Here is a 27966-nt window from a genome sequence, read left to right as displayed (position 1 = left end):
CCAGCAGGCGGCGCCACCGCGGTATTATTTCAAAGACAACAGCGCAATAGTATACTGCAGCTTTCAACTCTTATTTCTCCATCCTGCTGGTGTTTGGTGGCCATCCGGAAGAGATCCAGTTTCTTTGACAGCGCATCTGGACATCAGGTAACCGTCTAGACGAGAAAATGCATTATTATTTCAATGTAACGGCAAAATTATGATTCCCATGTTGTTATGTACGCATCCAGACACCGTAGTTTAGCGCTGCGTAGCGGTATCACTGCTAACCTGCTTTATTACATCACCTTTGTGTTTTTAAAAGGCTTAATTTCGTACAAATTAATTAATCGTTGTTATAGACATATTTTTCGTATCATATAGTTGTTGTTATATCGTTGTTTGTATGCTATGTATCTTGTAAATGTTAATCATGACGTGTGCCGGTGTTTTGACTGCTCGTTCCCTAAAATTTAAAGCCCGTTGTTAGCCATCAGGCTAATTTCCGTTAGTCATGGTTATGAGTGCAGCTGTATGATGCTGATTAATACAGAGATTGATGTCAGTTATATTGGGTTTATTTCGAAATCTACTGAGCTGTCTACCTAGACGGTGTATTTGGAACCATATGTGCGTTCGAACTTTCGATTCGAATTAGTGAGGATTTTGATACAAAAAAATCGTTCGGTGGCTGTTCTCCGCAGCTCGTGGCGACGGATGAGTGACTAGAGTCGAGTTTACACTGATTCAAGAAACACATTGTCGCTCACAAGTATTATTATCAAGGCTCGGATTAAGGGGGGATGCGGGGGGGATTGCATTCTCCTGGTTAAAAAAAAATGACAAAAAGCAATCCCCTTAGTAAAACCATCCCCTTTACCATCCCATTTAGATTAGTTATATGTATTATGTAGAATTTATAATGCAAATGAAATGTTAAAATAATCTACTTAGGAGAATTCACAAACAACATAGCGTTTATTTGCCGATCAGAACTCGATACTGTAACGAGCTGCTCACAAGCGGAAGCTATATTTCGTTATTTTTCGCGCAAAATGCTTCAAGTGCAACTTTGTTTTTTTGTTTGTTTTTTTTTTTTGTTCTTTTAAAAGACGACAACAGAAACGGTAAAGGTATTTTTCCTTGATTATAATTTAAAGACATTCCCGAGATTGTTATTGTGCTGGATCGAGAGACCTGACTCTATCGAGTCACCGATTTTGCATAAACCAAACAAAAACGGGTCTTGAGAGCCCAAAAGCATTCACTGCGCGATGAAGCCTGCTGGAATGCAGTAAGTATGCCCTTATAATAATAATAATAATAATAATAATAATGGATGAGTTTTTATGTTTATATATTTATGGCTCAGTGGTAGAGCATTGCGTTAGCTGCGCAAGGTTGTGGGTTCGATTCCCAGGGAACACATGTCAGGTAAAAAATGTTAGCCTGAATGCACTGTAACGTGCTGTAGACGCTAATGTTTTCTCTTGGTTCTTGGTTCTTGGTTTTAAATGAATGGTACTTATAGTCAAGTTCGACTTCTATGTTTTTTTCCTCGGCATGACGTATTTTTGGACTGATGCGACTTTTACACAGGTGCCACTTATAGTACGAAAAATATGGTAAATAGACAATTGACTGTGTAAACTCGTTAAGTTGTTATATTTTGAGGGGGGGGGGGGGTAAATATTATGAAAATCAAAATATTTTGAGAATAAAGTCAAAATTACAAGAATAATGTTGAAATGTTTTGAGAATAAAGTCAAAATTACGAAAATAAAGTCAAAAAGCTTGACATTGAAAAGATGATTGATTAACATGCTGCTGATTCACAAACTCAAGTGAATACAGCGATCCACATTAAACAGCATGAAAATCAGATTATTTTAAGACATTGTTGTATTAAGATATAAAACTGACTGAATATAAAACAAAGTCTCCGCTTTTAAATTCTTAGTACCAAAAGCACTAAGCTTATTGTTGTTATAGGGTGGCTGGTGTGCTACAAATAAGCAATGTATTCCAAGACCTAAAATATTATTTCCAAGCATACTGTCCCTACGAGTATGACACATGACATGATTTGTGCTAATAATACCACATATATTAAAATCAGTTGGCACTGGAATTTCGGGCCATTTGCATGCACAATATAGGCTATAGTCTCAAAGTATTCCAACTTTAATCTCAAAATGTAGGATTTTTTTGTTGTTGTTTTTTTTACATGGCGCTAAAATGCCATTTTAACAATGAAACCTAGTTGTGTATATATGTGCATACATATATATATGTATGTATATGTATGTATGTGTGTCTGTGTGTGTGTTTGTGTGTATGTTTTTTTATTAACCAAGATTGAATGCAATTTGATAGAAAACATCCTGAGACCTGCCTGTGTTCAAAGCTTCTGCCAAAGGTAAGCCGTCTCTGTTGTTGTTGTTTATAGGTCACTGATGTTGTCCTGACTTGACTCTGCAATGAAGTTTCGTTTATATTATATATATTACGTTTGGCACACAGTGAACTGAAGTGGAGGCTTCAGAGGTCTGGGACGGGTCAAAGGGCAGTCATCTGATGTCAGGCGAAATAAGGTCTGCCAGTCATGCAGACTGCCAGGTCACAGAGGAATGCCATGTCCCAGCCGACGTGGAGCTGATGGAGCTGGGTCCCCTGCTGGAGGAGGATGGCCCCATAGGAGCCAAAGGAGCCCAGTCAGAGGCAAGCCTAGTGATTATTAATATGAATGCATTACGGAGTCTTTCATATTCTATGCAGGCAGTGTTGCAGGCTCATTTTGATTGTGATTGTGTCCACAGGGAGCAAGCAGTCTCGCTGATGATGAAGAGGAGGATGAAGAAGTCGGAGAGTTTCTGACGCTACCACTGCAGGCTCACCATGCAATGGAAAAGATGGAGGAGTTTGTGCATAAGGTGTGTTCATTAATCACAGCTATTTTGATGCTTAAAAAGTAATGCAATTAATTGAATGCTGAATCACTGTTCCACAGGTCTGGGAGGGCCGCTGGAGGGTCATTCCCTTTCACGTCCTGCCGGAGTGGCTAAAAGATAATGACTACCTCCTGCACGGTCATCGGCCTCCCATGCCCTCATTCCGTGCCTGCTTCGGGAGCATTTTCAGGATCCACACAGAGACTGGGAATATCTGGACTCATTTAGTGGGTAAGATTAAGGTTATGCTGTTGAGCTGTAACAGAAAATAGTGGCTATTGTGCACCTCATACATTTATTTAGTGCATTAAGTAATCAGCAGATCGGTTACATGAACAAACACCGCTCTAATTTTGAGTGCATGCAAGATCAGGATATACCTTTTGCTTATACTGAAATGAAAAAGAATTTTGTCAATAAGATTACAATTTTAAATTAATAAAAAAATGAATATCATTGTATAATAGGGTTGGTCACAAAGCATCCGTGATAAAGATGCTTATGCCAATGCAGTGTTATTGTTACTATAAAAACCATCAAAAACCAAACTAATCCACTGCATCCTCAGTGGCTCTGATGACGGCATATTGCTCAGAAAAACAAAACGGCTAGAAGAGAATGGATTTAGGGTGGTTGTGTCCTCACACTGCTAAGACACGTTTATATGCTAACACCATGTAAAAATTAATTTAGCATCTGATGTCCCCTTTAATAACATTTTCAGAATATATTTCTTCATCATTGTATCAGGATCGTTGTGTGTCCCTGACATTTTTTACTGTATGCTCCACAAAAATCTTTTTAAAAACAATTATTCACAAATTAAATACATGTTCATCATAAAATAAAAATAAATAGATCAATGCCAATATATGTATGAATTGCATTTTAATGTATTTTTTAAAAATGAATTGAAAGATCCAGGCAAACAAATAAAAAATTGCTTTACATTGATTTTTGTTTTTGTTTTTTTTCCACAGGGTTAATCTTATTCTTGGGCCTGGGCACACTTACCATGCTAAGGCCCAATATGTACTTCATGGCCCCGCTGCAGGAGAAGGTGGTGTTCGGGATGTTCTTCTTGGGTGCAGTTCTGTGCCTCAGCTTCTCCTGGCTTTTTCACACTGTTTACTGCCATTCTGAGAAAGTCTCTCGCACTTTCTCCAAGTAAGTTTACTGTCTTGTTATTAACTGATCTATCTCATGGTAGAAATGACTTTAAGTGACTTTAATCTCTCTGTTCTCTCTCTTTCTCAGACTAGACTACTCTGGCATTGCTTTGCTGATCATGGGCTCTTTTGTACCCTGGCTTTACTACTCCTTCTACTGCTCTCCTCAGCCGCGTCTCATCTACCTCACAATCGTCTGTGTGTTGGGAATAGCAGCAATCGTTGTTGCCCAGTGGGACCGTTTCTCCACTCCCCGCCACAGGCCCACCAGAGCAGGTGGGCAGAGATCTATTTGCCATAACGGATCAATTTTGGTTCATGTAGGCCAATCTTTAACTCTGAAAAACTGAACCTGAAGTGAAGCAGTAAAAATCAATGAATGCTATGAAATCTCATCCATTTATTTATTTGTCCAGTCATGAAACCAGTCAAAAGACTTTGCTGTGTTGCACTGGGTAGCCCCGCCCACAGCGAAATCTCATTGGTCTAAAAATACTGCTCCTCATTACTTTACATTTAATTTACTGTAGTTATGAAATGAAATTTCTAATGATCTTGTTTCCCTTATTTGCACATTAAACGGCTGCTTGAACGAGAAAAAAATCGAAGGCTGGCCTTCGGGAATTGATTAGTGTTATTTGCTAATTGTTGCAGTCTCATTTGAGTGACAGAATGTTAGAGGGGAGCATTGTCCTGCTCTTGTGCCAGTTCACATACCATCAGAGATGTTGTTGTTAGTGGAGAGGAAGTTGATGTTTTTGATTGAAGATTACAAGGGTGCATACATTAAAACAAATAATTTATGATAAACATGGCAATATTCCATTAAAGAATTATCAATTTAGATTTCATGGTGACTTAAACATCAAATATCATTTGATTGGCTGTGATTGTGTCACGCTGCACAGCACTTTCACATTAAACTTGTCTTGCACCTAGATTAGCAGAGTAAATACATGGTTAATTCACCTGCATCAAGACAGAGATATAATAGGTAACTATAAATAAAACTATAAAAATATAATATAATAAAAATGAAAAAATCTGCTAGTTGCCAAAGCAATATTTATTTTGATTATTTAATAAAAACTATATATAAACATTTAATACAATTTAGAAAAGGCACAGCAAAGTTACAAAAAAAAAAAACATAAATAAAAATACAAAAATAAAAGCAAATTCAAAATATAAAAAAATATAATCATGCCATAGTGATACTAAAATAAAACTGCATCAAGACAAGTGCATTAATTAAATGTATTTGAAAACATTTTTTAGGAGTTTTCATGGGTCTTGGACTGAGTGGGATTGTCCCCACCATGCATTTCACCATCGAGGAGGGTTTCGTCAAGGCTACTACTGTTGGACAGATGGGCTGGTTCTATTTAATGGGCGCCATGTACATCACAGGTGCTGGGCTGTATGCTGCACGAATCCCAGAGCGCTTTTTCCCGGGCAAGTGTGATATTTGGGTAAGTTAATGTGCTTTTGATTTTAGTTTTTTAGTAGTGACTCGGACTTCAGTTGCGAAATGGTTTTCATAATCATGTTCTGAAGTATAGTGATATGCGTATGTTTTACTCACCATATTTTGCTCTCTTAGTTTCACTCACACCAGATATTCCATGTGCTTGTGGTGGCAGCAGCCTTCATTCATTTCTATGGCGTGTCCAACCTGCAGGAGTTCCGCTACGGCCTTGAAGGAGGCTGCACTGATGACACTCTCCTCTGAGAGCTTACAAACATATACCTTTTCAATTAGGATTTTTAGTGCCCATATTTCTACTCATTCGTTGATTTGTTTTTATTTACCTTTTGAGTTTTTTCCTGATTGTTTCAACTTTTATTCTTTTTTCCTTGTTACAAAGAGTCCGTGAGTTCATTTGTTCCCTGTTACAAAGAGTCCATTTTAATTTGATTAAAGTGTTTGTGTGGTAAAAGGGCACCGTAGGCTGAATAAGTATCTGGTAGCTGGAATGTGATGACCCTTGTTATCATCAAACTTTAATTTGAGTACAATCTCTTGGGATTTGAACTTGTTTGTTTTGTAGTGAAAAGCACTTTCATTGAGCTTTAAAGTTGCCCCCTCAGAAAATAATGCATCTGAGTTTTGCTTATTGTAAAGAACAATTCTTGACATCATTTGATGTACACCCAAAGTAGTGTCCAAACTTTGATGAGCAGCAATGTCTTTGACATCTTTTTTTATTTATACTGACTGGAAAATGCACAGAGGGCAAATAAGGGTTTGAGGGTTTTCAGCAAAATCGATCTGCTTTGAACACTCACAATTTTAAACCTTTACTACTAGGTCAAATGAAAATATAAACAGGTCAACTGTTGCACCTTACTGCACAGATATTGAATATCATTGTTATTGAAGCCTCTGCATGGATATATCTGTGCAGTCTGTAAAGTATAAACTTTCCTGTAAAGTATTAGAATATTCCTGTGCCTTAGGCCACTGGAAATAGGATTAAAATAATAGATGGGCCAAAACTACAGTGTAGTAAATTTGATTAGTCTCAAACATAGCGAGTTAATTTACTTTGCAAGCAATCCAATCACATAATTAAAATGGTTCCATAAATAACAAATAAAAAATGTTTAACCTTTATTGATGAACTTTCTCGAACTGCTGTTTGTAAAATAATAATAATAAAAATAAAGTAGTGTTTGATCCTTTTTATGAAATAAGCTAACTGTGTGGCTTTACCACAAAGGCTAAACTATCCATATATTCAAGTGTTACATGTAGAGGTGGAAAATCATTTACATTTAATTGAAATGTGAAATGTTTCAATAAATATTTATGGATCATACATCGAGTTGCTCTTATTTGGTGGGGATGTACTGTTCAGGTAAAAATGGAGATGTTCATAATGAAATTCCTGGAAGTCTTTATTATACATTTGCACAAACACATTTTTTAATACAAATAAAAGCAAGATTGTAACTGTGTGAAATATAATCTTGACTCCGGTGTTCTCATCGAGTAAACAACATGAACACAGCGTTTGAAAATGGAGACTTTTTTCTGAGCGGAACGTAAAATTCGTGACTTGTTTTCAACCGGTCTGCTTTTGCAGTTGGGCAAATATTAGCAGTAGCGACACTAGTCCGCTAGTATTCTTTAACTGGTGTCTAATATTGTGTTTATACCTAATTACCCATATTCATACTCAACATTTCGAAGACTATATTTGGGAAATACATATGTCTTAAACAGCATTGGGTTTCCGCATGGTATGACTCAAGAGGCAAGTAGTCTTCTTTACTAGTAACTCATTTAGCCAGTTAGCTATATATAATAATAACACATTAGATGTACTGATGGACCGACCGACCTTAATCACGTAATATATGTTAAATTTTAGTATGTTCTAATTTAAGTTTGAACAGCTAACTTAACATGGATGACAGCAAGCAGACCTCGTCTCCTGAGGGATCTGTAGACCCCTCTCTCGTGTCAGAAGATGGTAAAAATGTGAAAGCAGTGTTGTGCCAGAGATGTGGCTCCAAAGTGCTCTGCCCAGGCATGGCACTGTTTGCAGAAAAGGAGGTAAAAATTTTTAAACATAGTTATGGTTCATATGTTACATCACATGAAAATTAAATATAATTTACACTAAGTAATTAGTAAAATTATAGTCTGTGTGCACAACTGACTTGTAATATTAAACCGTTTATGTTATATGATGATGATGATATCACTAGACTGTTGTGTCCTCATTTTCTGTGCAACACCCCTTTCCATTTACCAGCTGTTTCTGCCTTCAATGAGAAAGAAAACCTCCATTGGTCAGGCGGACGGGACACTGGATGGGGACACATTAGCATCTCACTGGCTGGTTGATGACATGTACACATTTGAGAATGTGGGCTTCACAAAAGATGTAGGCAACATGAAGTACCTTATTTGTGCGGATTGTGAGATCGGACCTATTGGTTGGCATTGTCTGGATGACAAGAAGAGCTTCTATGTGGCATTGGACAGGGTGAACCACGAATAGAGCACTTACTGACAATTCTGTGGTATTCGACTACATAACTCATTTGGGGTTCATATTTGAATTAGTATAGGTCCTGTTTTTGTTCTTTTGTATTTTTTTTTTTATTATTGGGACATTTTAATTCTCACTAAACTGTATGCTAACGTGTAACTGCACCTGTCTATGATAGTCTGCCATAATGAAATGGAGATGATGCTTTTAAACATTCCTTAACACAAGGCCTTTCCATCCTTCTTATCTGTCCATCAGTAACACATTAAGTGACTTTTGTGAATGAGAAGATTAAGGTCTTTGTCAAATAACAATAATTCGTCCTAAAAAAAATAAATAAAATAAAACGAAACTGTTCTGAATTTTGTTTTTTGAGTTTTGTTGATTTGCAGCTTGAAATGAAGATGGACACCGTTTTTGTTTTATCCAGCTGTATTTACTCAGTGTAACTTATAACATCCAAGATGAAAGATAAAACACCAACATGTAATTTTGATCAGCTCAGCATGAAAAGAGCTTTCCTGGAGCATTTCAGTCCTTGTAGTGCAACTGCAGCAAATAATTAACTATGGGTGGCAAGGCAATGTCAAAAGATCTCTGGTATAAAGTTGTGGACAGGCACAAGTCAGTAGATGGATACAGAAGCATTTCAAATACTTTATCATAGCTTAGAAGCAAAGTGAAGCCAATGATTAAGAAATGGAAGGTTTTTGGAACAATACAGACCCTCCCTGGATCAGGACATTGCTCCAAACTGGATGAAAACGGCTTACCAAGAGACTTAAACCCCACTGAAAATCTGTATCTGTCTTCATTTCAGGCTGTAAAGCACAATAAATGTGTTTATTTTCTATACCCAGTGTATGTGTGAGCATGCTATTTTTCATGCATGTTTAAACTAAATCTATAGTTGCTGTTGTAAAATATCGTATTTGAGCAAAAAAAGTCAAATGAGCAAAGATGGTTTACTAATTTCAGCAAGTGTTTTTGATTTCGTCGGTATCAGGTCGTGCTGTGTACATTAACCCGGATCCATTTGGAAAGTGCGTTTTAGGTTTAAAACGCTCTCCGTCCACATTAGCGTTTTCCAGTCTGCCTCGGTAGAAAAACTGCCTATTTCCTGCGTAATGTGGGCCAGGGAACCGGAGATATCTGTCCTGTGACAGTGTGTTATGGGGGCGACAGCTTCCGAGGTGACGTGTGGTACGTGCTCATACATCTTGCTCGCATGGATTAATGCACTGGATGCTGATGGACCTTCTGCATAGAAATATGTAAAGACAAAAGCCAACCGCAACGCCAGTACGGTGAGATAGCCTACGTTCTGTCTTGGCACAATATTTCATTTTTCGATGAAGGATCCTGTGTTCCGAAATTGGGTTATGTGACGGTTCAAATGCCCACGGATTATGTATTCAGACCGTTTTTGATGTGCCATTTGCACGATGACACTCCGCTCCAGAGGTTAATCGTGAATTTAAATGTCAGTCGAGTGAAGAGTGACTAAATTCATCGTCCCTGGATAACATCTGTTACTTCCTAGTGTGGGTAACTTGAAAGAGGCCATTTAAAGAAGTAGTTCCGGTGAAAACAAGCTGTGGTATATTTATCCGCGCAAGTCACTTCTTTAATTCAATGGTAGGGCAGCCTTCTGCCTTTTAAAAGCTCTTTAGGGGAGACGTTAAAAGGCATAGATGTTTAAAAAATTTTAAGGAGGGGTTTGTCATATAAAAAAACTTTGTTTTGAACACAGATTGTATTTTTATTAATATGTTTAAGCTTTCACGAGGGGATAAAGCGAATAAAAAAAGCAAACGCGTTTGAAAATATAACATGGATTAATTTTATAAAAAGCCATGTGTGTCAATTTTGAAATGTAATTCTATATTTTGTTTGCTATAATGAAATTAAGTAATGTATATTTGTTGTGTTTATTGTATCATGCTGATCATGGCTGACCATTACAAATCCAAATGCTTTGTTAGTATTGATCGTTACATAAATGTTGCGATATTGAAAAACGCGGTTTTTACACTTGCCATACCTTATGGAAAATTTAAATGTGCATTTTACATTTAAAAAAAACAACAACTTTTTTTAAATTTCATTAGTGAGAATTTCGGATGGAGAAAGGAAATCAGGTGTCTCTATTTTTGAAAGCGGAAGAATACTAAGCTCTGTAACGTCGGAACTCCGTCTTGTGTGTACGTTTCCCAAAGTGGATGAGGATGTTAATTGTCGGACTTCAGGTGTAATCATTCTTTATTATGGCATCTTTTCGAGACTAATTAAAACATTTACTTCAACTTCAAACAGTTTACTGCAGTTTCTACATGTCATCATTTGGATCAAGTTCCCCAGAATGACCCAGTCACGACCCAACGAGTTTATTCCTCCACCGGAGTGCCCTGTCTTTGAGCCCAGTTGGGAGGAATTTGCCGACCCTTTTGGGTTCATCAACAAAATACGTCCCATTGCAGAAAACACGGGCATCTGCAAGATCCGACCGCCCCCGGTAAGTTTCTTCGACATATAACACAACTGTCAAATGAACGCCAGCTCTCGGTCGTCTTTTTTACTCGTAGATCGCAGATCCCGAAACACTTTTTCTGAAGACAGGTTTTTTTTTTCAACATGGCGGATTGCGGCTCCAGCCATTGCGAACGTTCGTAACGGCGTGTGCGCGCAGCTACTAGCTATGCGTGAATGCTCGCGTGCGGTCTACTCCAAAAGCGACCACAATAACATCACTCACTTTCTTTTCAGCAGAGTTCTATCGTACTCTTGCCCTAATTTGAGCACCACTGTTGTTCTTTTGCGGATACTTTAAATAAATGTTTGGTTGATGGAAAATGTTGGAGGACAGAATTTAGTGATTGTTATTGTGTTCCAAAAACAATGTTGGCTAGATTGCATGCATCCACCCAAACAAGCACCATCCTTGATGGTGAATTTCAAACCGAGGCCAAATATTGTATAAATTAATTTTACATTTTAGTTTAGAACATTTTGTGACTAACTTGGACGTTTTGGTGTTTTAAACCATGCAACATCCTATTTTTACATTTTGACGTCAATGCTTTTACTTTTAAATGTAACATTTTATTTGATCCTTATGATGTTGTAAAAATGGCTGTTTGTTTTGCAAAGATTTATCAAATGCATTTTGTATTGTTTATTCAGTGCTACGGAAATACGGTCTTGACTAACAATGGCCACTTTTGCTAGCAAATAACGCAAAACGACTCTATTTGTCAACACATTTCTGTCGTTTATTAAATAATTTAAGGTTTAAGTTTTTATCTTGGAACAAATATGTACACATTTCGCTGAAGTTTGAGGTGTCGTAATTGGTCTCGGTCGTTGTCCTCCATGTTGTGAATTTGCATTTGGCCTTTGAAACTGAAAATTGATGTAAATAACATCGCAAGTGAAAAGACAGATTCGGTTTGGTTTAGGTTGCATTTTAAACGTTTAAGATACACAGATGTTGTGTTCGCTATCCATATTTTTGCGTTCATCTTATTCACAATTGTTAACACCCTAAAACGGCCTTCGTGGAAATATAAAGAAGTGTCTTGTAGTCATCTGTACCCATCCTACCATTCCATACTGCATTAATGCTTTCATGACTAATGTTTTAGCAAGTATATCTAAATTAAATGTTAATAGTTCCAGAATCATACCGGTGGACCTCTGGACCCTTTTATAACTTTTATTTACATTGTATGGAATTAATACCTCTGTCGTGACATAACAAAAGTGATTTCGTGTAAAAACTAGTCAGAACCTCTTGAAATTAAGACAGTCTTGATCTTGTTTTGAGTATTGAACATATATATTCAATGTCATAGAATAAATTAATAATGGAAAAACCAACATGCAGATATAAGAAAAAATGATTCTTCCATTAGACAGGAGTTTAACTAACATTTTTATTTTTGTTAATGTCAGGGTTGGCAGCCACCATTTGCCTGTGACGTGGACAGACTGCATTTCACTCCACGCATTCAGAGGCTCAATGAGTTAGAGGTGAGACCTTTTTTTTTTTGGCCTCCTGCTGGATTATTTTGATATTTGCAGATAAGTTGATGTGGCCTTATTAAATCTAAACTTGCAGCCAGTGTGACCCTTTTTTTTGGTCTGCCACACTTAAAATCACAGGGTTTAGTGTCAACTCTGAAAAGGTCACAATCAAAAAGAAAAGTCAAAATAAGATCTCATTGTTGCCACTATCTCGTGTGTTTGTTTATATATATGTTTGTAAGAATAAAAAAAAAAAAAATCACATTTTGAAGATATCTCCAATGCTCACAAAGGCTGCATTTTTTTTATTTTTTGAAGAAAAATACAGTAAAAACTAATGTTGTTGACGTGTTATTTCAATAGCTGTTTTCTAATGTAATATTTTACAATGTAAAGTTTTCAGCAGTCATTACTTCAGTCTTTAGCGTCATGTGATCTTTCACAAATGGTTTTAATATGCTGATTTGCCGTTCAAGCATCATCAATGCTGAAAACAGTTGAGCTGCTTATTTTGTGGAAAATGTGATTTTTCTTTTCTACTCTTTTTTTTTTTTTTTTTTTTTTTTTTTCTTTTTTTCTTTTTTATCGGATGAATAGAACATTCCTTTGTAAAACAATCTTTTGTAACATTATAAATGTCTTACTGTCACTTTTGAGGAGTTTAATAATCTTTGCCGAATAAATGTATAAATCTAACTGACCCTAAACATTTGAACAGTTGTGTGTGTGTGTATTTATTAAATTCTTAGCTTTCTCTTTTGAAAACCCAAAGCTATTGAAAGAACAAGGTCTTTGTTTGATTGTGTTGTTTTGTAGGCCCAGACCAGAGTGAAGCTCAACTTCCTGGACCAGATAGCAAAGTTCTGGGAACTGCAGGGTTGTACATTGAAAATTCCTCATGTTGAGCGCAAAACTCTGGACTTATATGTGCTTTACAAGGTAGGAGTTTAGATATATAGTTTGTCATCTTTAGCAGCAATGTGTATAGTTTTAAGCATAATGCTTAATTTCTTCAATAAACATGTCTTTGGTGACCCCCTTGTCTCTGTCTAGCTGGTCAAAGAAGATGGAGGCTTTGATGTGGTCTGTAAAGAGCGGAAATGGACCCAGATTGCACTGAAGATGGGCTTTGCTCCCGGCAAAGCAGTTGGCTCTCACCTTCGTGCTCACTATGAGAGGATTCTCTACCCATATCATTTTTTCCAGACAGGAGCTAATCTTATGGTGAGGTTGCTAAAGCGCTTGTATAACATCCCCTTTTCCCTTTCCAGCCTCATGTCATTCATGTCATCCCTATCAGGATAAATGTTCTTTGTTCTGGTGCACACATGATAGCCATTGTCCATGTTTTTTTTTTTTTGGCAAAGAGCTCATCTGTATCTGAACAGAAAGGGTGCCCCAGTGTATGAAGCATTGTTGTTAAGCGGCCTAGTTTATTTTCAACATGTATATTCTTTGCAGATTAGGTGGCGTGCTCCGTTATTTACATGAAAATGTCTTCACGGTAAACAAACTTGAGGTGGTGTTCCTGTGTATGTTTTTAGATGGTGTCATTTGTAGTTTGTTTTTACTCTTTAAGAGTGTCTGGAGGGCTGTTCATCTGTGTTTTGGTGTTTCTGTGGGTTCAGTGGTTAACTGATTTCTCTGACGTGCATGTTTTTCAGTGCTGTACCCATGGTCCCCTCCCCCTATCCATAAAGGGGTGTGAATTCATTCAATGAGCTTTGAGCTGTAGACCCACATGCCTGCTGCTTTTGCCCTATGGTTAAAACCCTAGGGGTGATCTGCTTTGCCTCTCACTGTTACTGGCTTTTATAATGTCCACCCTGCTGTCGTGTGGCTCTCTGGTTAATTAGATGAGAGTGAAGCCACATGTGCACACACAATGGTGTTTGAAATACAGCTATGCATTTGTATAAAACATTTTATTATAAGGGTTTTTTATTGTAAATATATGGGTTTATTGCATTCACATTGTCATCATTAATAGGTTTGGGTTGATAAGTCATCGTCCATCGCCTATGGCTGAAGGACATCGCAATGTTGAGACCCCCCCCCCCCCCTCCCATGTCATCGTCCAACACAATGTTTCACTGTAGACATCTTTGGTAGACATCGCCCAACCTAATCATTAAAGCTTTCTTGAACAGAACTCACAGAAGCCAACTCTGACCAATGACACCAAAGACAAGGAGTACAAACCCCATGACCTGCCCCAGCGTCAGTCGGTGCAACCAGTAGAAACCTGCACTATCGCCCGCAGAGCTAAACGGACCAAGGTAATGGACCAATACAGAAATCGGATTCATACCTGGACCAGTTTGTTCTAACTAGATGATAATGCCTTAGTTGCTGACATTACCTTTCTTCATAGGGCCGCTGTTTTAAATCAGAACTGGGTGAGGTCTGTGAAAAACCCAACCTGAGGAGGAGAATGGGCTCATATGTGGCAAAACCAGAACCAGGTACAGATCCATATTTTTTACTTCTACATGTACTAACAAAAATCACTTTGCATTGGTTTGAAGTCCATCATGGCTTGGTATTAACATCCATCTAATTAACTTTTATTTATTTATAAATAAATACTTTCTATTCTGCATGGAAGTTAGGGCTGGACGAGGTGTGTGTGTGTGTGTGTGTGTGTGTGTGTGTGTGTATGCAGATTCGTTCTAAACATGAGACATGCTTTATATTAAGGGCTTTTAAATCACTTGTTAAGATAAACAGTAGTTAAAATCTTGTTTAAAGCGGCTTGCCCCGTAAGATGCTCTGGCAGAGACATGTGATGCTGACAGAGAGGACACTTGAGCCCCTTTCACACTGCACGTCGGACCCGCAATATTTCCGGAACATTGCCGGGTCGCCTTCTGTGTGAAAGCAACCACGTCCCGGGGCGAGCGCTGTGTGAACAAAAGCCAGATCTAATTCCGTGTCGAAGTGATGACGCGCGTTATCGCGCAGCTCTTTTACCGGCTGTTTTGAAGGAAGATCAACTTTCACAATGAAAACATATGTATATGTGTATTTGCCAGAATGGCAGTGTGAAAGGGGCTCAATTGTGCTGTTTATCCAGAATCAAAATATAATGCTTTTTTAGTTCTTTTTATTTTTAGTTTTTTTTTTTTAGTTAGTCCTAGTTTAGTTTCTTCTCCTTTTAAAAAGCACTAAGTTTATTCTAAGATTATAATGTGAGGTGAATTTATTTTTTATTTTTTCTTTATTTATTTATTTTTTGCACATAATAGCCCATAGCCTACATATTTGGTTTCATTGCCTTTTAGTAATTTCGTTTCATTGGACAACATTAGGCAGGTTTAGAAAATCCAATTAAATATGTACCGTATATATTGCAATTCAGCCCAAAAATACTGAATTTTTTTTTTTTTACCTTAATACCCAGTACTTCATGGACGCATTAAATTGATCAAAGGTGACAGTAAAGACTTTTACCTTATTTATCACAGTAAATTTCAACGTCAGATGATAAAAAAATCCTGGCTTTTGAAAATTCAGCTTTACTATCACAGAAATAAATTAAGTTTTAAAATAGAAAATTATTTTAAATGCTAAAATTTCATGATATTACTTAACATTTTATTTGATATTTGATATTTCTTTCAGTAAAGAATCTTTCAGTGGATGTGAAAGAAGAACCCGTTGAGCAAAAAGTTGAAGGTGAAAAATCGAAGGTGAGGGTGGAGGTCAGAGGACCATTTGGTTTTTACACAACAAAGTACGCACTGTATTTCTTTATGGCAATGTTTTTGTTTTTTCCCCACAGGTGGAGCAGTATATTTGCTTGGTATGTGGGGGTGGAGGTGATGAAGATAGACTATTGCTTTGTGATGGATGTGACGACAGTTATCACACCTTCTGTCTGATCCCACCCCTCCATGACGTCCCCAAAGGTGATTGGAGGTGCCCCAAGTGCCTGGCTCAGGTGAGCCACCCCCAACTGTCTACTTTTGCAAACTGATGACATCATGACGGCTTCTTTGTCTTTGTCACATGTTTACTTGGTGACCTCATATGATACTTATGCTACCTTTGCTTAAATACAAAGTCATATTCTTAGAAGCTGTTTTCATTAACTAAATTACAGCTGCTACTTTTTGTGCTCTCTGCACTTATTATCTACTGTCTGTTAGTACATGTGATGTTGCTTAGTAGCACTGGATTGTACTTAACAGTCACTTGTATTTAGTTTGTGGTGATTGACCTTTATTCTCCCTTTAGGAGTGTGGTAAGCCACAGGTGGCATTTGGGTTCGAGCAGGCCTCCAGAGACTATACCCTCCGCACCTTTGGAGATATGGCTGACTCTTTCAAGTCTGACTACTTTAACATGCCTGTTCACGTATGTCTGTTAAACGACTCTTGTGAGACTAATGTGGTTGCTTACCTTGTAGAATATGAAGTGATCGGCCCTCTCTTTTGGCAGATGGTTCCCACAGAGCTGGTGGAGAAGGAGTTCTGGAGGCTGGTTAGCACCATTGAGGAGGATGTTACTGTAGAGTATGGGGCTGATATTGCTTCAAAGGATTTCGGAAGCGGCTTCCCTGTTAAGAACGGCACATTTAAAGTCTCACCAGAGGAGGAGGTACAGAGTCTGAAAGACAGACCTGAAATGCTTAGTTCTTGCCATCTGTGTGCTGAAAGTCCAGAACGAAGCCTCACAAATGCATGTTTCATGAAGTCATATTTCATTTTGCCCAGGGTTATCTAAGCAGTGGCTGGAACCTCAACAACATGCCAGTGTTGGATGCATCTGTGCTGACTCATGTCACAGCGGACATCTGTGGGATGAAGCTCCCGTGGCTTTATGTGGGCATGTGCTTCTCCTCCTTCTGCTGGCACATTGAGGATCATTGGAGTTATTCCGTCAACTATCTGCACTGGTAATCCACTCGCACTTTCCAGAACGAAAGTAACCCGTTTTACATGGTAGATGGGAGTGAGTGTATCCACTCTTCATCAACTTTCATGTACATGGCATATTAAATGGATTGTGTATGCTTCATTTGAACAGTTTCTGAACTTGTTGTTTTTCCACTCACTTTAGTTGTTTTGATTTGCAGGGGAGAGCCAAAGACTTGGTATGGCGCTCCTGGCTACGCTGCTGAGCAGTTGGAGAATGTGATGAAGAACCTGGCCCCTGAGCTCTTTGAGTCTCAGCCAGACTTGCTCCACCAGCTGGTCACCATCATGAACCCAAATGTGCTCATGGAGCATGGAGTACCAGTGAGTGGAGTAATGGACTAAACAAGGACCATTAATACCATAAAACAGAGCCCTGTTTATTAATCTTAGGTGCATTTAATCAATTTTTAATTCCTTTTAGATTTACCGTACAAACCAGTGTGCTGGTGAGTTTGTCATTACCTTCCCGAGGTCTTATCACAGTGGTTTCAACCAGGGCTTCAACTTTGCAGAGGCAGTCAATTTCTGCACAGCAGACTGGGTAAAAGACACTTAAAAGCATGAAATGAAAATTCACCCCATTTAATTTGTAAATGCATGTTATTCATGCTATTGTGAATGATTCATCCATCCACATGTATATATGTGCAGCACCCACATCTGAAAATCAAATGAACAACCAATGGAATAATAATGCTAGACATCACAATACAGAAGAAAAGATCTGTGGCTGTTTTACTTTCATTGTGACTTTAATGCAACATAAGCATAAAAATTGTAATAAGTTCTAATCATAATTAACTCAAATACGGTCTTGTTTCAGATGCCTCTTGGTCGTCTGTGTGTCGAGCACTACAGATCTCTCAACAGATACTGTGTTTTCTCCCACGATGAGATGACTTGTAATATTGCCACCAAGGCAAATGCTCTAGAGTTAGAACTGGCCTCTGCTGTCCAGAAGGACATGTGTGCCATGATTCTGGAAGAGAAGATGCTCCGTGAGAAAGCCTATAAACTGGTGGGTGGCCCATTTTAAAGGTTGTGAGATTGTTTAAGCTGGTGTAACTTGCACTTCATTACCCACATATGTATCTCGGTTCATTTTGTCTGTATACATGGTCTGTCTGTCTATTACTAATTGATCCCATTGTGTTTGTTCTGTTCTCTAGGGCGTGTGGCACTCTCAACAGGTTGACTATGATTTGCTGCCAGATGAGGAAAGGCAGTGTGCTAAGTGCCGGACCACCTGTTACCTGTCTGCCATCACCTGTCCCTGTAGCCCCGACCAACTGGTCTGTCTCCACCACATCGAGGACCTCTGCTCTTGCGCTGCTAGAAGCTACACGCTCAAGTATGTGTTTGCCAAAGCATAGGGCAAAACTCTGGATGATGGATCAAATGCAAAAGAGTGTGTGCATTTATTTAGCAGGTTTTCTTAAAATAATCTTTGTCTTTTACTTGCACAGCTATAAATACACACTTGCTGAACTGAAGCCATTGTTCCAGGCTTTGACGGCTCGTGCTGAGTCCTATGAAGACTGGGCATCTAAAGTTGACAAGACTTTGAAGGCAGATCAAGATAATAAAAGTGGTGAGTTATTGCAATATGTTTGTCTTTAACCCTTAGAAATCCCAAGTATTGATATTCATAATGTATTATATATATTTTTCAACCTTTGGTCACCCTTAAGGAAGTTCAGGGTTAATTTTTTTTGACAATTTGCATTGGGGTGTCATTTAAGGTTGCAGAATTTTACCACACGATAAAACGCGATCATATTTTGCTCATGTTCTGTGCAGCTTTTCCGTGAACAAGGGCTCGGTGTAGTAAATACTGCTCCACTTGAACGTGCGCAGGTGATTGAGATTTACCGCTGATTACAGAACCGGCTTTACTGAAAATTTGCTTTAAATATTGCAAGTGATTTTAACGTGCAGTCCTATGTCTATAGAAAGTTCTAAGAAAGTTCTGAACCCGCATTAGCAGTAGGCTTTATAGGCTCACTTGTGTGGGAACAGTAGAAAAAAGATTGACCCCCAAAGCCTAGTGTTGCATTTTATTAGACTTAATTTATGTTCAGACTTTGAAGGCACATAAGCCCTTAGCTTAGTATTTGTTTTCTTTTCTTTTTTCACGTATTTAGTGAAAGTTAGGTATTATTTAATTGCTTTGTACAAATGTTGCAGTTCTTCTACAATGGGTCTCTGAGGGTTAAATGCACTTTTATAACATATCTAAAATGAGGTATTCTTCTCTTATTAGATTTGGAGGAGTTTCGTTCATTAGTAGTAGAAGCAGAGAAGAAGAGTTATCCAGAGACTGACCTGCTAAGTCACCTGCGTCAAGTCATTCAGAATGCAGATAGGTGTACATCAATGGCACAACATCTCCTTAATGGCAAGAGACAGACAAGGTACATTTTATTCTTTCCTCGGTTATGAAGCACTATCCAAAGTTCTTGCATTTTTAGCTAGTTTAAAATTTATGCAAATCTGTATTTGTGTTAATAGGTATCGCTCCGGTGGGGGAAAGTCTCAGAACCAGCTCACGGTGGAGGAACTGAGGTCGTTTGTCAACCAGCTGTATGACCTGCCCTGTTCCATCCGACAGACCCCTTTCTTAAAGGTACCCAACCTCACAACAGGCTTAATGTAATTTTCCCAGATGTGTTGATCTGACATTTTTCTCCCTCTTCTTCCATGTCAGGCTCTTTTGAACCGTGTCGAACAGTTCCAGCAGGAGAGCTCGGATCTCCTTGCAGAGGACATGCCTGGTTCCTCTGCTCTTCAGAGGCTCCTAGATGAGGGCGCAAGCCTGGATGTCGAGTTGCCTCAGCTGGCGGTGTTGAGGCAGAGGCTGGAGCAGGCCCGCTGGGTGGAGGCCGTTCAGGAAGCCAGCGATCAGCCGGCTGACCTCAGTCTAGATTGCATGAGGAGGCTCATAGATCAAGGAGTGGGCTTGGCACCACACGCCTGTGTGGAAAGAACCATGGCCCGCCTGCAGGAGCTGCTCACTGTATGCGAACACTGGGAAGAAAAGGCCCATAACATGCTCACTGCGAGGTTTGTATTGTTAAATATGAATGCAATTTAAAGTGATAATTCACCCAAAAATGAAAATTGTCATAATTTACTCATCCCCATGTCTTTCCAAAACTATTTTTTAAAGAAATGTTTACTGAAACTTGAGAGATTTCTGTACCTCCATTACAAGTCTGTTACACCAAAACTTTATTGCTTCAAAAGATCATATAATATATATTTATATCATATATATTTATATTTGAAATGCATTACTGGATCCAAATTTCTTTTTATATTAATATAAATTAGTAGTATTCTTAAAGGAAAGCAGCATTTTCCCTATTTAGATAGTTGTTCTTAACCAAGGATATTAATCTTTACCTGTTATACCTGTAAAATAATAAAAACTCTCATTTGTTTTTTTTTTTTTAGGCCTCATCATAGTATTGAGACTCTTGATGCAGCTATACAGGAAGTGGACCGCATCCCAGCATACCTGCCCAGCTGTCTTCAACTTAAAGACTGTGTAAGCAGGGCCAGGGAGTGGATAATGGAAGCAGACGCTCTTCAGGTGTGTTTTACACATTTCTGTAGTGCTCTATTTGTAACTCTGATTGGATACATAGAACCTTGTGCAAGTAGCACTCAGTCCATTTAAACATTTATTGCTACAGGCTGGAGGCCGTGTTCCTGGTCTTGCTGCCCTGTCTGAGCTAGTGTCAAGAGCCAGAGGTATTTCGGTAAAGCTGGAACCACTAACTCGACTGGAAAGCTTAATATCTGAGGTACAGGCCTGGAAGGAGAGTGCAGCTAAAACATTCCTTTTGAGGAACGCATCCCATTCTCTCCTTGAGGTACATACTTATTTAGGATGTTAATAAATGTGCTTTGTTTGAGTAAAATGTATTGTTCTGTATTGATTTGTATTTGTGTCTTTTAAGGTTTTGTGTCCTAGGTGTGAGACTGGACCGCAGAAGTCCAAGTCCAAAAAAAGCAAGGATGTCTCAGTACCCTGCAAGAAAGTTGAAGTAAAACTGGACTCCCTTTTTGATGTGGAAAAGGTGCTTTCTATGAGCACAGACACCGCTTCAGCAGTAAGTCACATTTTGGTATGAAATATGTAGTTATAGTACAGTGAAAAAGCACTTCATCGCCTACTTCTGCCTCTTTAGCCCAACCCACTGACTCACAGATGTAGTAGGAGGTGAGTACATACAATAGAGAAGCAAACACAGGATTTGTTAAGCAACAAAACTATAGAGATTCCTCCGAGGTTTACAAGACATCGTGTTTTGCCAAGTTGTGGAAAAACAGTGTTAGGGCGATTAAAGAAAGGCAAATGCATGGACTGTCAACACCTAACTCGACCGTTGTTGTATCACATCACATTGCGTCAGAATTCCATTTCTCCTTTGCGTAGGAAGTACTGCTCGGCATCAGTTTACTGTCAGTGATTTTTCGGTTCTTATGCAGTGCTGCAGCCAGTGTAGAGTAGGCAATCACTGATTATGATGGGATCCAAGCTGCCAAAAGTTTGTTTAATTTTTCGTATAAACATACAAAAAGAACTGTTGGGTTCCATTGCTTTTAGACGCGTCACACTGGACCTCTTGTGTGCAGTGTAGACACAGTGTGACGTTAGGAAAATTGCATGAACTTGAATGCGGTACACCTATCAAAACATGGTTTTTCAGAGAGGGGTCAAAAACAGGATAGAGAATAGCCTATTATTTTTAAATTATGATGTTTTTGATAACATTATATGATCTTGCTAACATTATAAATTGACCTTGGAGAACATTTATAAATAAATAAAAAAATGCAGTTCATGGCCCGTTTAAATGGTATAACAAAAGTCTTATTTAAAGAGATTGGTTCTTTCAATTGTGGTGATTTTGGCTCACGTTTAATCTGGGGTTCTTCGGTCATTTATGACCCGAAATTTTTTTTAAAAAAAATGTTAAAAATCGTAGCTTCATCGGAATGGTCCGAAACTTGGTGACTTTTTTGGTACTTGGTATATGAACACCCCAAAAAATTGGGGACAGGATTTTAAAAGTCTAAGTGGTCGTAAAAAAAATAGTCACACTCAGGGTCTTCGGGTCAAAAATGACCCGACATAGGAAATGAATGGGAAATTTGCAAAAATATGAAAATACTGAGTTTTTTTGTGTGTACAATCTACAAATCAGCCACGATGCAGAAAAAAAGCATACAACAGTGAAGGGGTGAATCTCTAAAACATCAAGAGTGCAAAACAGACAAAAAAATTCACACACACACACACACACACACACTTATACACACAAAAACACACACAAATGAAAGTATCATTGCAAAAGCTAATTTTGGGAAATGTGTGAAATAAAAGAAATTATTCATCAATGTAAGAAATAAAGTGCACAGCAATAAAAGCATGAGGCTGTAAGCCATCAAGGTTGCAAAATAGACACACTCACTCACACACACACACACACACACATAGGGAAATATGAGACTGGTGAAACTGTAACAGAGATATGTGAGAATATGTGAAATAAAATCAATGAATCAAATAAAGGGGAGACATTGGATCCAAAATGCAAAAGTCACACACCATGTCTCTCTCTTGAACACACACACACACACACACAAACACACACACACAAGCACGTGTGCACGCACGCACGCACACACGCACAAACAGAGTAAGGTCAAAGGATGGAATTCTTCCCTAGTAACCTCCAGGCCTATTCGAGCGACCCAGGCCCAGCGTGACACTTTTTTTATTTTTCTATTTTCCATTTACATGTACTGTTTGAAAATGATTATACGTTTGCTGTTATTTTTGTTTTTTGTTCATAATTGCTGTTGGCAATTTTGAAGAGTTACTGTTCATTGAATTGCAAAAAATAATTTTAATGGAAATGTTTATAATAAAAGGTAAATAAAAATATGTTATGTTTTAAATAATGTAATTTTTTTTATTAAGTTAGAATTAAAACAATGGGTAACAAAATGCTTTCCATTTGTTCTCTTTCTAGTGCAATGTTCAGGTTTGACTGTATTATAAAGTAAAACTGGCACTTGAAATTACCATTTAAATCAACCAAACAAAAAAAAAAAAAAAAACTTGACAAAAATAGTCTTTGAGAATCTGTGATTATATATTAAAATCCACAACCTGAAATAAATAGGCAAATATGTGCAAAAATCACTAGAATTCACAAGCCTTTCTACAGAGAGCTGTACATTCGCTATAGTGGTAAAAATGTGCTATTGCATGATAAAAATGCTTAATTTGTCCACCAGATGGCACCAATCTAATTTCAAAAATTGTTTTCTATAGGCCTTGGCTGTACTTTAAAATAAAATACAGCATTAATAAAAATAAAAATAAAAATACATATATATATAAATTTTCTATTATATTCAATGGGAAAAAATGGATCATAATTATTGCATAAAAATTCATTATTATCATAAAATTCTCTCAAAACACCAAAAAAGAAAGAAAAAATATTATTGAACAAAAATACATTTGATTGATTTTACTGAAAAAAAGTATACCTGAATCCCGGCCTCTGGGTCATTTTTGACCCGAAGGTCCTGAGTGTGACTCATAAATGAAGAACCCCAGAGGGTTTAACAAAAACCCACCAATTAACTATCTCAACAAAAAATTAGAATATGGTGACTTGCCAACCAGCTAATCAACTCAAAACACCTGCTAAGGTTTACTGAGCCTTCAAAAAGGTCTCTGTTTGGTTCACTAGGCTACACAATCATGGGAAGATTGATCTGACAGTTGTCCAGAAGGCAATCATTGACACCCTTCACAAGGAGGGTAAACCACAAACATTCACAGAGTGCTGTATCCAAGCATGTTAACAGAAAGTTGAGTGGAAGCAAAAAGTGTGGAAGAAAAAGAAACCAACCAAGAGAACCACAACCTTATGACGATTGTCAAGCAAACTCAAATCATTAATTTGAGTGAAATTCACGTCAAGGAATTTGGCTATAGTTGTCCTATTCCTCTTGTTAAGCCACTCCTGAACCACAGACAATGTCAGAGGCGTCTTACCTGGGCTAAGAAAAAGAACTGGACTGTTGCCCAGTGGTCCAAAGTCCTCTTTTCAGATGAGAGCAAGTTTTTATTTCATTTGGAAATCAAGTTCCTAGAATCTGAAGGAAGGGTGGAGAAGCTCATAGCCCAAGTTGCTTGAAGTCCAGTGTTAAGTTTCCACAGTCTGTAATGATTTAGGGTGCAATGTCATCTGGTGGTGTTGGTCCATTGTGTTTTTTGAAAACCAAAGTCACTGGACCAGTGTATATCAGGCTTATGATTTAAAAGTCGTTCATTATGCATAATAAACTGTTACATTGCTTTAATTGAATGTGTTTGTTTTGTTTGGCCATAGAGCTTTAATTAAAGGGATTTTTAAATCTCTGAAGAAACACTGTTGTTTTTGTTTAGTCCCCCCACCCCCCCAAGCTGTGCTCTAGAATAAGCAGTCCTTATTGTTGGGTCCTCACTGTACACATCTGTGATGGACATCTGGGTATTTGACTTGTGTGTTCTTCTCCGAACAGATGGCCACACTCAGTGACGTTCATCAGAAAGAGCTGGAGAGCCTGTCTATGTTGAGGACCTCAAATGAGTCGAAGTTTCAGTCTTCACCCAGCTGTTTGGCCCCCACAGTGTGCTTGTGCCACACTGTCCCAGCAGGCCCTATGCTACAGTGTGAACTCTGTCGAGAAGCCTACCACAGCGGCTGTGTGCCAGGGTTTAAGGACATCCAGACAGGACTACCGTGGTTATGCCCGCTCTGCAAGCGCTCAGAGAAGCCGCCTCTGGATAAGGTGCTTCCCCTGCTCGCTTCCTTACAGCGGATTAGGGTTCGTCTTCCAGAGGGTGATGCTCTGCGATATGTGATTGAGAGAACGGTGCGCTGGCAACACAAAGTGCAACAGGTTCCTCCTACACCGCATCCGAATGGAAAAGTGAGTTTAACATGTTAATTAGTTTGAAAATCAATGAAGATTACTTTTTTTCATTTTTTTTATATTCATATTCCATTCTATTAATATGATGCAGGTGAGACATATCTCTGGAATCGCATCATCTCAGACACTTGTTGGGAGCAATGGTTCTTTCTACATGCTGCAGCCTTGTATTCCTCTCAATGGCAAGTAAACCACACCTGATCTTAATACAGAGTGGTTGTAAATGTTTGAATTAAAATGATTTGGATTGTATTATGTGTTCTAGAACTTGGTGCTGAGTTGGAGGAGCTGTTGGTGGAAGGTCTTCTCCTGCAGGTGACTTTACCTGAGCTTCAGCAGCTTTATAGCAGCCTGCTCAGCAGGTTTTCACCATCCCAGCACTCCCTGCAGAGCAGCGAACATGATCACCAGTATCACATTGCTCAAGACAGAGGTCCACCTCACAGAAGCCCCCCACACAACAAGGAACCGGTGGGCAAACATTCCTAACTTGTTTACTAATCCTCCAATAGTATTAGATTTGTAGCATTGCAAATTCCTCTGATTTAGACAAAGGATTCCCAAAATTTGTCAACCGAAAAAAATATTTATTTTATTTGACATCATTAATATCAATTATGTAACATTCACATTTATGGTTCTTTGTTAGTTTATGGTCACATGACATGCTGGCAAACAAAATATTTAATATTTTGTTAGTTGTAACAAAAAGCATGTTTCTGTGAATGCCTAATTCTGCCACATGGGCAAATCATCATGCTTGGTAAATCATAATTATGACTAACATGGAAGAAAAGGTAAAAAAGAAAAATCAATTTACATTTTGTAGTAATTCTGACTTTGTTAATCTTAACTTTTTACAAAGTCTAAATTAGGACTTATGAGATAAAATGTCCAAGTCATGATTTACCAAAGTGTGAATGTTGTTGTTTTTTCTTCATAAAGGTGACAGGAATAAGCTTCACGTGCTTGTTGTTTGATTTTAAAAACATTTATGTATTTTAATGTTATATTTTTATAATTTAATTATTAGCTTTTATCAACTCTCAAAACCAAGTTTAAGAAACCCCAATTTATAACCGGTTTAATGTGAAAATACTTCCAAATTAGCAAGATAAATTATTCTAAAATTTTTCTTCAGTAGTGAATGTTGTTAAAAATCAAATTAAAATATATATTTTGATATTTGTATGTTCTGTATGATTACGGTGTTGTGCTATTAGTGTAGCAACAGAAGTCATACAATAAATCGGTTATAAATGAAGCCACCTGAGTGCAATCTACGTGAACTTTTGCCTTTTTGTAGAAAGCCCAAATCAAATAATAACAAGGTTCCGTAACTGTTGAGGTGCTACTTAGAAGATCGCTGTTTATGTAGGCAGCGAGACGGCTCAATAAGTTTTAGAATGGAACTTTCGACAGATTTTGATGTAATTTGTTTGTTTAATCTAGGATGGAGTGTCAGAAACCAAGAAGGAACCCGAAAAGCTTGAGAAGAACAGCAAACGGCGTCTAGAGAAAGAGAATATAGAAGGGCAGCACAGAGACAAGATAAAGAAGCCCAAGAAAAAGAAGCCTAAAATGAAGAAAGAAAGGAGACGAGAGGAGAAACAAACCACCTCCCCCTCCAACTCCCTTTCTGATCTATCGTATTCAGATGACTCTGAGGAGGATTGGTCTGTGTGCTCTGCTAAGCAGTGTCAACAGCCAGAAGGAAATGAGGTTAGTTCTGGCATAATTGAAATACTTGAGGCTTTGTTTTCTTATCCACTACATTATTCTTGCTTCTACAATTGGGTTATTGTGAGTCTCTCTTTGCCTGCATAAATAATTGATGCCGTTTCCCATCCTCACAGGTAAACTGGGTCCAGTGTGATGGCAGCTGTAACCAGTGGTTCCACCAGATTTGTGTGGGAGTGTCTGCTGAGCAGGCTGAGAAAGAGGACTACATATGCGTCAGCTGCGCAATAAACAATCTGACGGCATGAGGACCAAAAGCATGTTTTTCGATGGATAGTCAACAAGCTCCTCGTTTTGCACATAAGTTACATCACCAAGAATGCACCAGATATCATCCTCTTACTGAATCCCGCTTCCTCTGCTCCTTTGGTGCTACTGCCTTCTTCATAGGACTGTTAACGAAAATCTATGATTCTTCTGCTTTGTTTTTGTTTTTTTGAAGATTTCCTTCTATAAAATTGTATTTCTTCTCTAGAGAACGTGATGCATAGATGTACCTCAGGGGTTTCCATCCCATAAATGCAAAACAATGGGGAATTTCACCTTCCGCAAATGTATTTTTCTTTTCATATTTATGGTTTTATTTATTTTTTTCTTTCCCCAGTCACCTTTAGAATTTTTAAATCTGGGCTATCTACACCAAATAATATTAATTGGACTAAACAAAATGGTCTAAAATTATTTTTGGAACCCACTGTTTTGGTACACGTGCCTAATAATATAAAATATTATTTATTTATCCCAGCATTAACCCAGCTGGTTACCATGATTTTCAGTACCTTGAGATCTGCTTGACGCATTAGAAGGGTTTGTACAGAATCCTAATGTAGGTTGTCAGACAAAAGAGATGTAGCAGGCAGAAGAAAAAGCTGTGTGAAATATACTTTGTGATGTATACTGTGGCTTTCTTTAAAATTCAAAACCGATCTTTCCGATGCTAATTCAATTGTGGAATAAAATGGTTTGTTCTCACCTATAAATACTGATCTACTTCTGATATCATGAGCCCTTCGTGTCTTTATTTGTATGTAACTCAATACGAGTATCACGTAGATCTGAGCATCATGTGGCGACCAAGTAAAAATGCAGTTCAGTATAGCTGTTCAACCTCCATTCCTGTGGATGGAGCCATTATGGTCATGAAAGCGCCAATGATTCACGAATG

The 27966-nt window shown here is 38.1% G+C and overlaps 3 protein-coding genes across 6 annotated transcripts; all 3 read left to right on the top strand.

Moving 5' to 3' along the window:
• Window positions 1-2: 2 nt before the first annotated feature.
• Window positions 3-6921, top strand: LOC128022323 (adiponectin receptor protein 1). 2 transcript variants are annotated; one of them, XM_052609730.1, is made up of 9 exons: window positions 3-147; window positions 2356-2398; window positions 2503-2700; window positions 2799-2912; window positions 2990-3161; window positions 3911-4097; window positions 4188-4375; window positions 5378-5571; window positions 5703-6921. In XM_052609730.1, the coding sequence occupies exons 3-9, from the start codon at window positions 2557-2559 to the stop codon at window positions 5829-5831; spliced, it is 1128 nt and encodes a 375-aa protein (XP_052465690.1). In that variant the 5' UTR covers window positions 3-147; window positions 2356-2398; window positions 2503-2556; the 3' UTR covers window positions 5832-6921. The 2 variants fall into 2 exon arrangements, with proteins under 2 accessions (XP_052465690.1, XP_052465691.1); XM_052609731.1 differs by having other exon boundaries at window positions 51-147; window positions 2337-2398.
• A 213-nt stretch (window positions 6922-7134) lies between these two features.
• Window positions 7135-8455, top strand: LOC128022329 (guanine nucleotide exchange factor MSS4). Its single transcript, XM_052609739.1, has 3 exons — window positions 7135-7359; window positions 7493-7661; window positions 7864-8455. The coding sequence occupies exons 2-3, from the start codon at window positions 7512-7514 to the stop codon at window positions 8110-8112; spliced, it is 399 nt and encodes a 132-aa protein (XP_052465699.1). The 5' UTR covers window positions 7135-7359; window positions 7493-7511; the 3' UTR covers window positions 8113-8455.
• Window positions 8456-9155: 700 nt separating this feature from the next.
• Window positions 9156-27798, top strand: LOC128022313 (lysine-specific demethylase 5B). 3 transcript variants are annotated; one of them, XM_052609710.1, is made up of 28 exons: window positions 9156-9410; window positions 10420-10618; window positions 12058-12135; window positions 12946-13068; window positions 13183-13353; window positions 14280-14408; window positions 14504-14594; window positions 15754-15821; window positions 15914-16072; window positions 16369-16488; window positions 16573-16731; window positions 16848-17029; window positions 17210-17372; window positions 17473-17592; window positions 17875-18069; window positions 18221-18402; window positions 18518-18642; window positions 19315-19465; window positions 19563-19677; window positions 19759-20114; window positions 20508-20646; window positions 20750-20929; window positions 21017-21169; window positions 24648-25058; window positions 25153-25243; window positions 25327-25532; window positions 26514-26783; window positions 26918-27798. In XM_052609710.1, exons 2-28 carry the CDS (start codon window positions 10466-10468, stop codon window positions 27047-27049), a joined length of 4422 nt encoding a protein of 1473 aa, XP_052465670.1. In that variant the 5' UTR covers window positions 9156-9410; window positions 10420-10465; the 3' UTR covers window positions 27050-27798. The 3 variants fall into 3 exon arrangements, with proteins under 3 accessions (XP_052465670.1, XP_052465672.1, XP_052465671.1); XM_052609711.1 differs by lacking the exon at window positions 9156-9410 and adding an exon at window positions 10220-10307; XM_052609712.1 differs by lacking the exon at window positions 10420-10618 and having other exon boundaries at window positions 9219-9410.
• Window positions 27799-27966: the final 168 nt, after the last annotated feature.

This window comes from Carassius gibelio, chromosome A11 (assembly GCF_023724105.1).
Source record: "Carassius gibelio isolate Cgi1373 ecotype wild population from Czech Republic chromosome A11, carGib1.2-hapl.c, whole genome shotgun sequence".
NCBI lineage: Eukaryota > Metazoa > Chordata > Actinopteri > Cypriniformes > Cyprinidae > Carassius > Carassius gibelio.
Note: the sequence above shows the minus strand (reverse complement) of the source record. Positions and strands in the feature narration are given on the sequence as shown.

Coding starts and splice junctions, on each gene's coding strand:
- LOC128022323 (XM_052609730.1), top strand. CDS start 2,557: ATGTCAGGCGAAATAAGGTCTGCCAGTCATGCAGACTGCCAGGTCACA. Junction 2,913..2,989: donor TGGAGGAGTTTGTGCATAAG/GTGTGTTCATTA, acceptor ACTGTTCCACAG/GTCTGGGAGGGCCGCTGGAG. Junction 3,162..3,910: donor TATCTGGACTCATTTAGTGG/GTAAGATTAAGG, acceptor TTTTTTCCACAG/GGTTAATCTTATTCTTGGGC.
- LOC128022329 (XM_052609739.1), top strand. CDS start 7,512: ATGGATGACAGCAAGCAGACCTCGTCTCCTGAGGGATCTGTAGACCCC. Junction 7,662..7,863: donor CACTGTTTGCAGAAAAGGAG/GTAAAAATTTTT, acceptor TCCATTTACCAG/CTGTTTCTGCCTTCAATGAG.
- LOC128022313 (XM_052609710.1), top strand. CDS start 10,466: ATGACCCAGTCACGACCCAACGAGTTTATTCCTCCACCGGAGTGCCCT. Junction 16,489..16,572: donor ACTTTAACATGCCTGTTCAC/GTATGTCTGTTA, acceptor CTCTTTTGGCAG/ATGGTTCCCACAGAGCTGGT. Junction 19,466..19,562: donor AATGGCAAGAGACAGACAAG/GTACATTTTATT, acceptor TTGTGTTAATAG/GTATCGCTCCGGTGGGGGAA.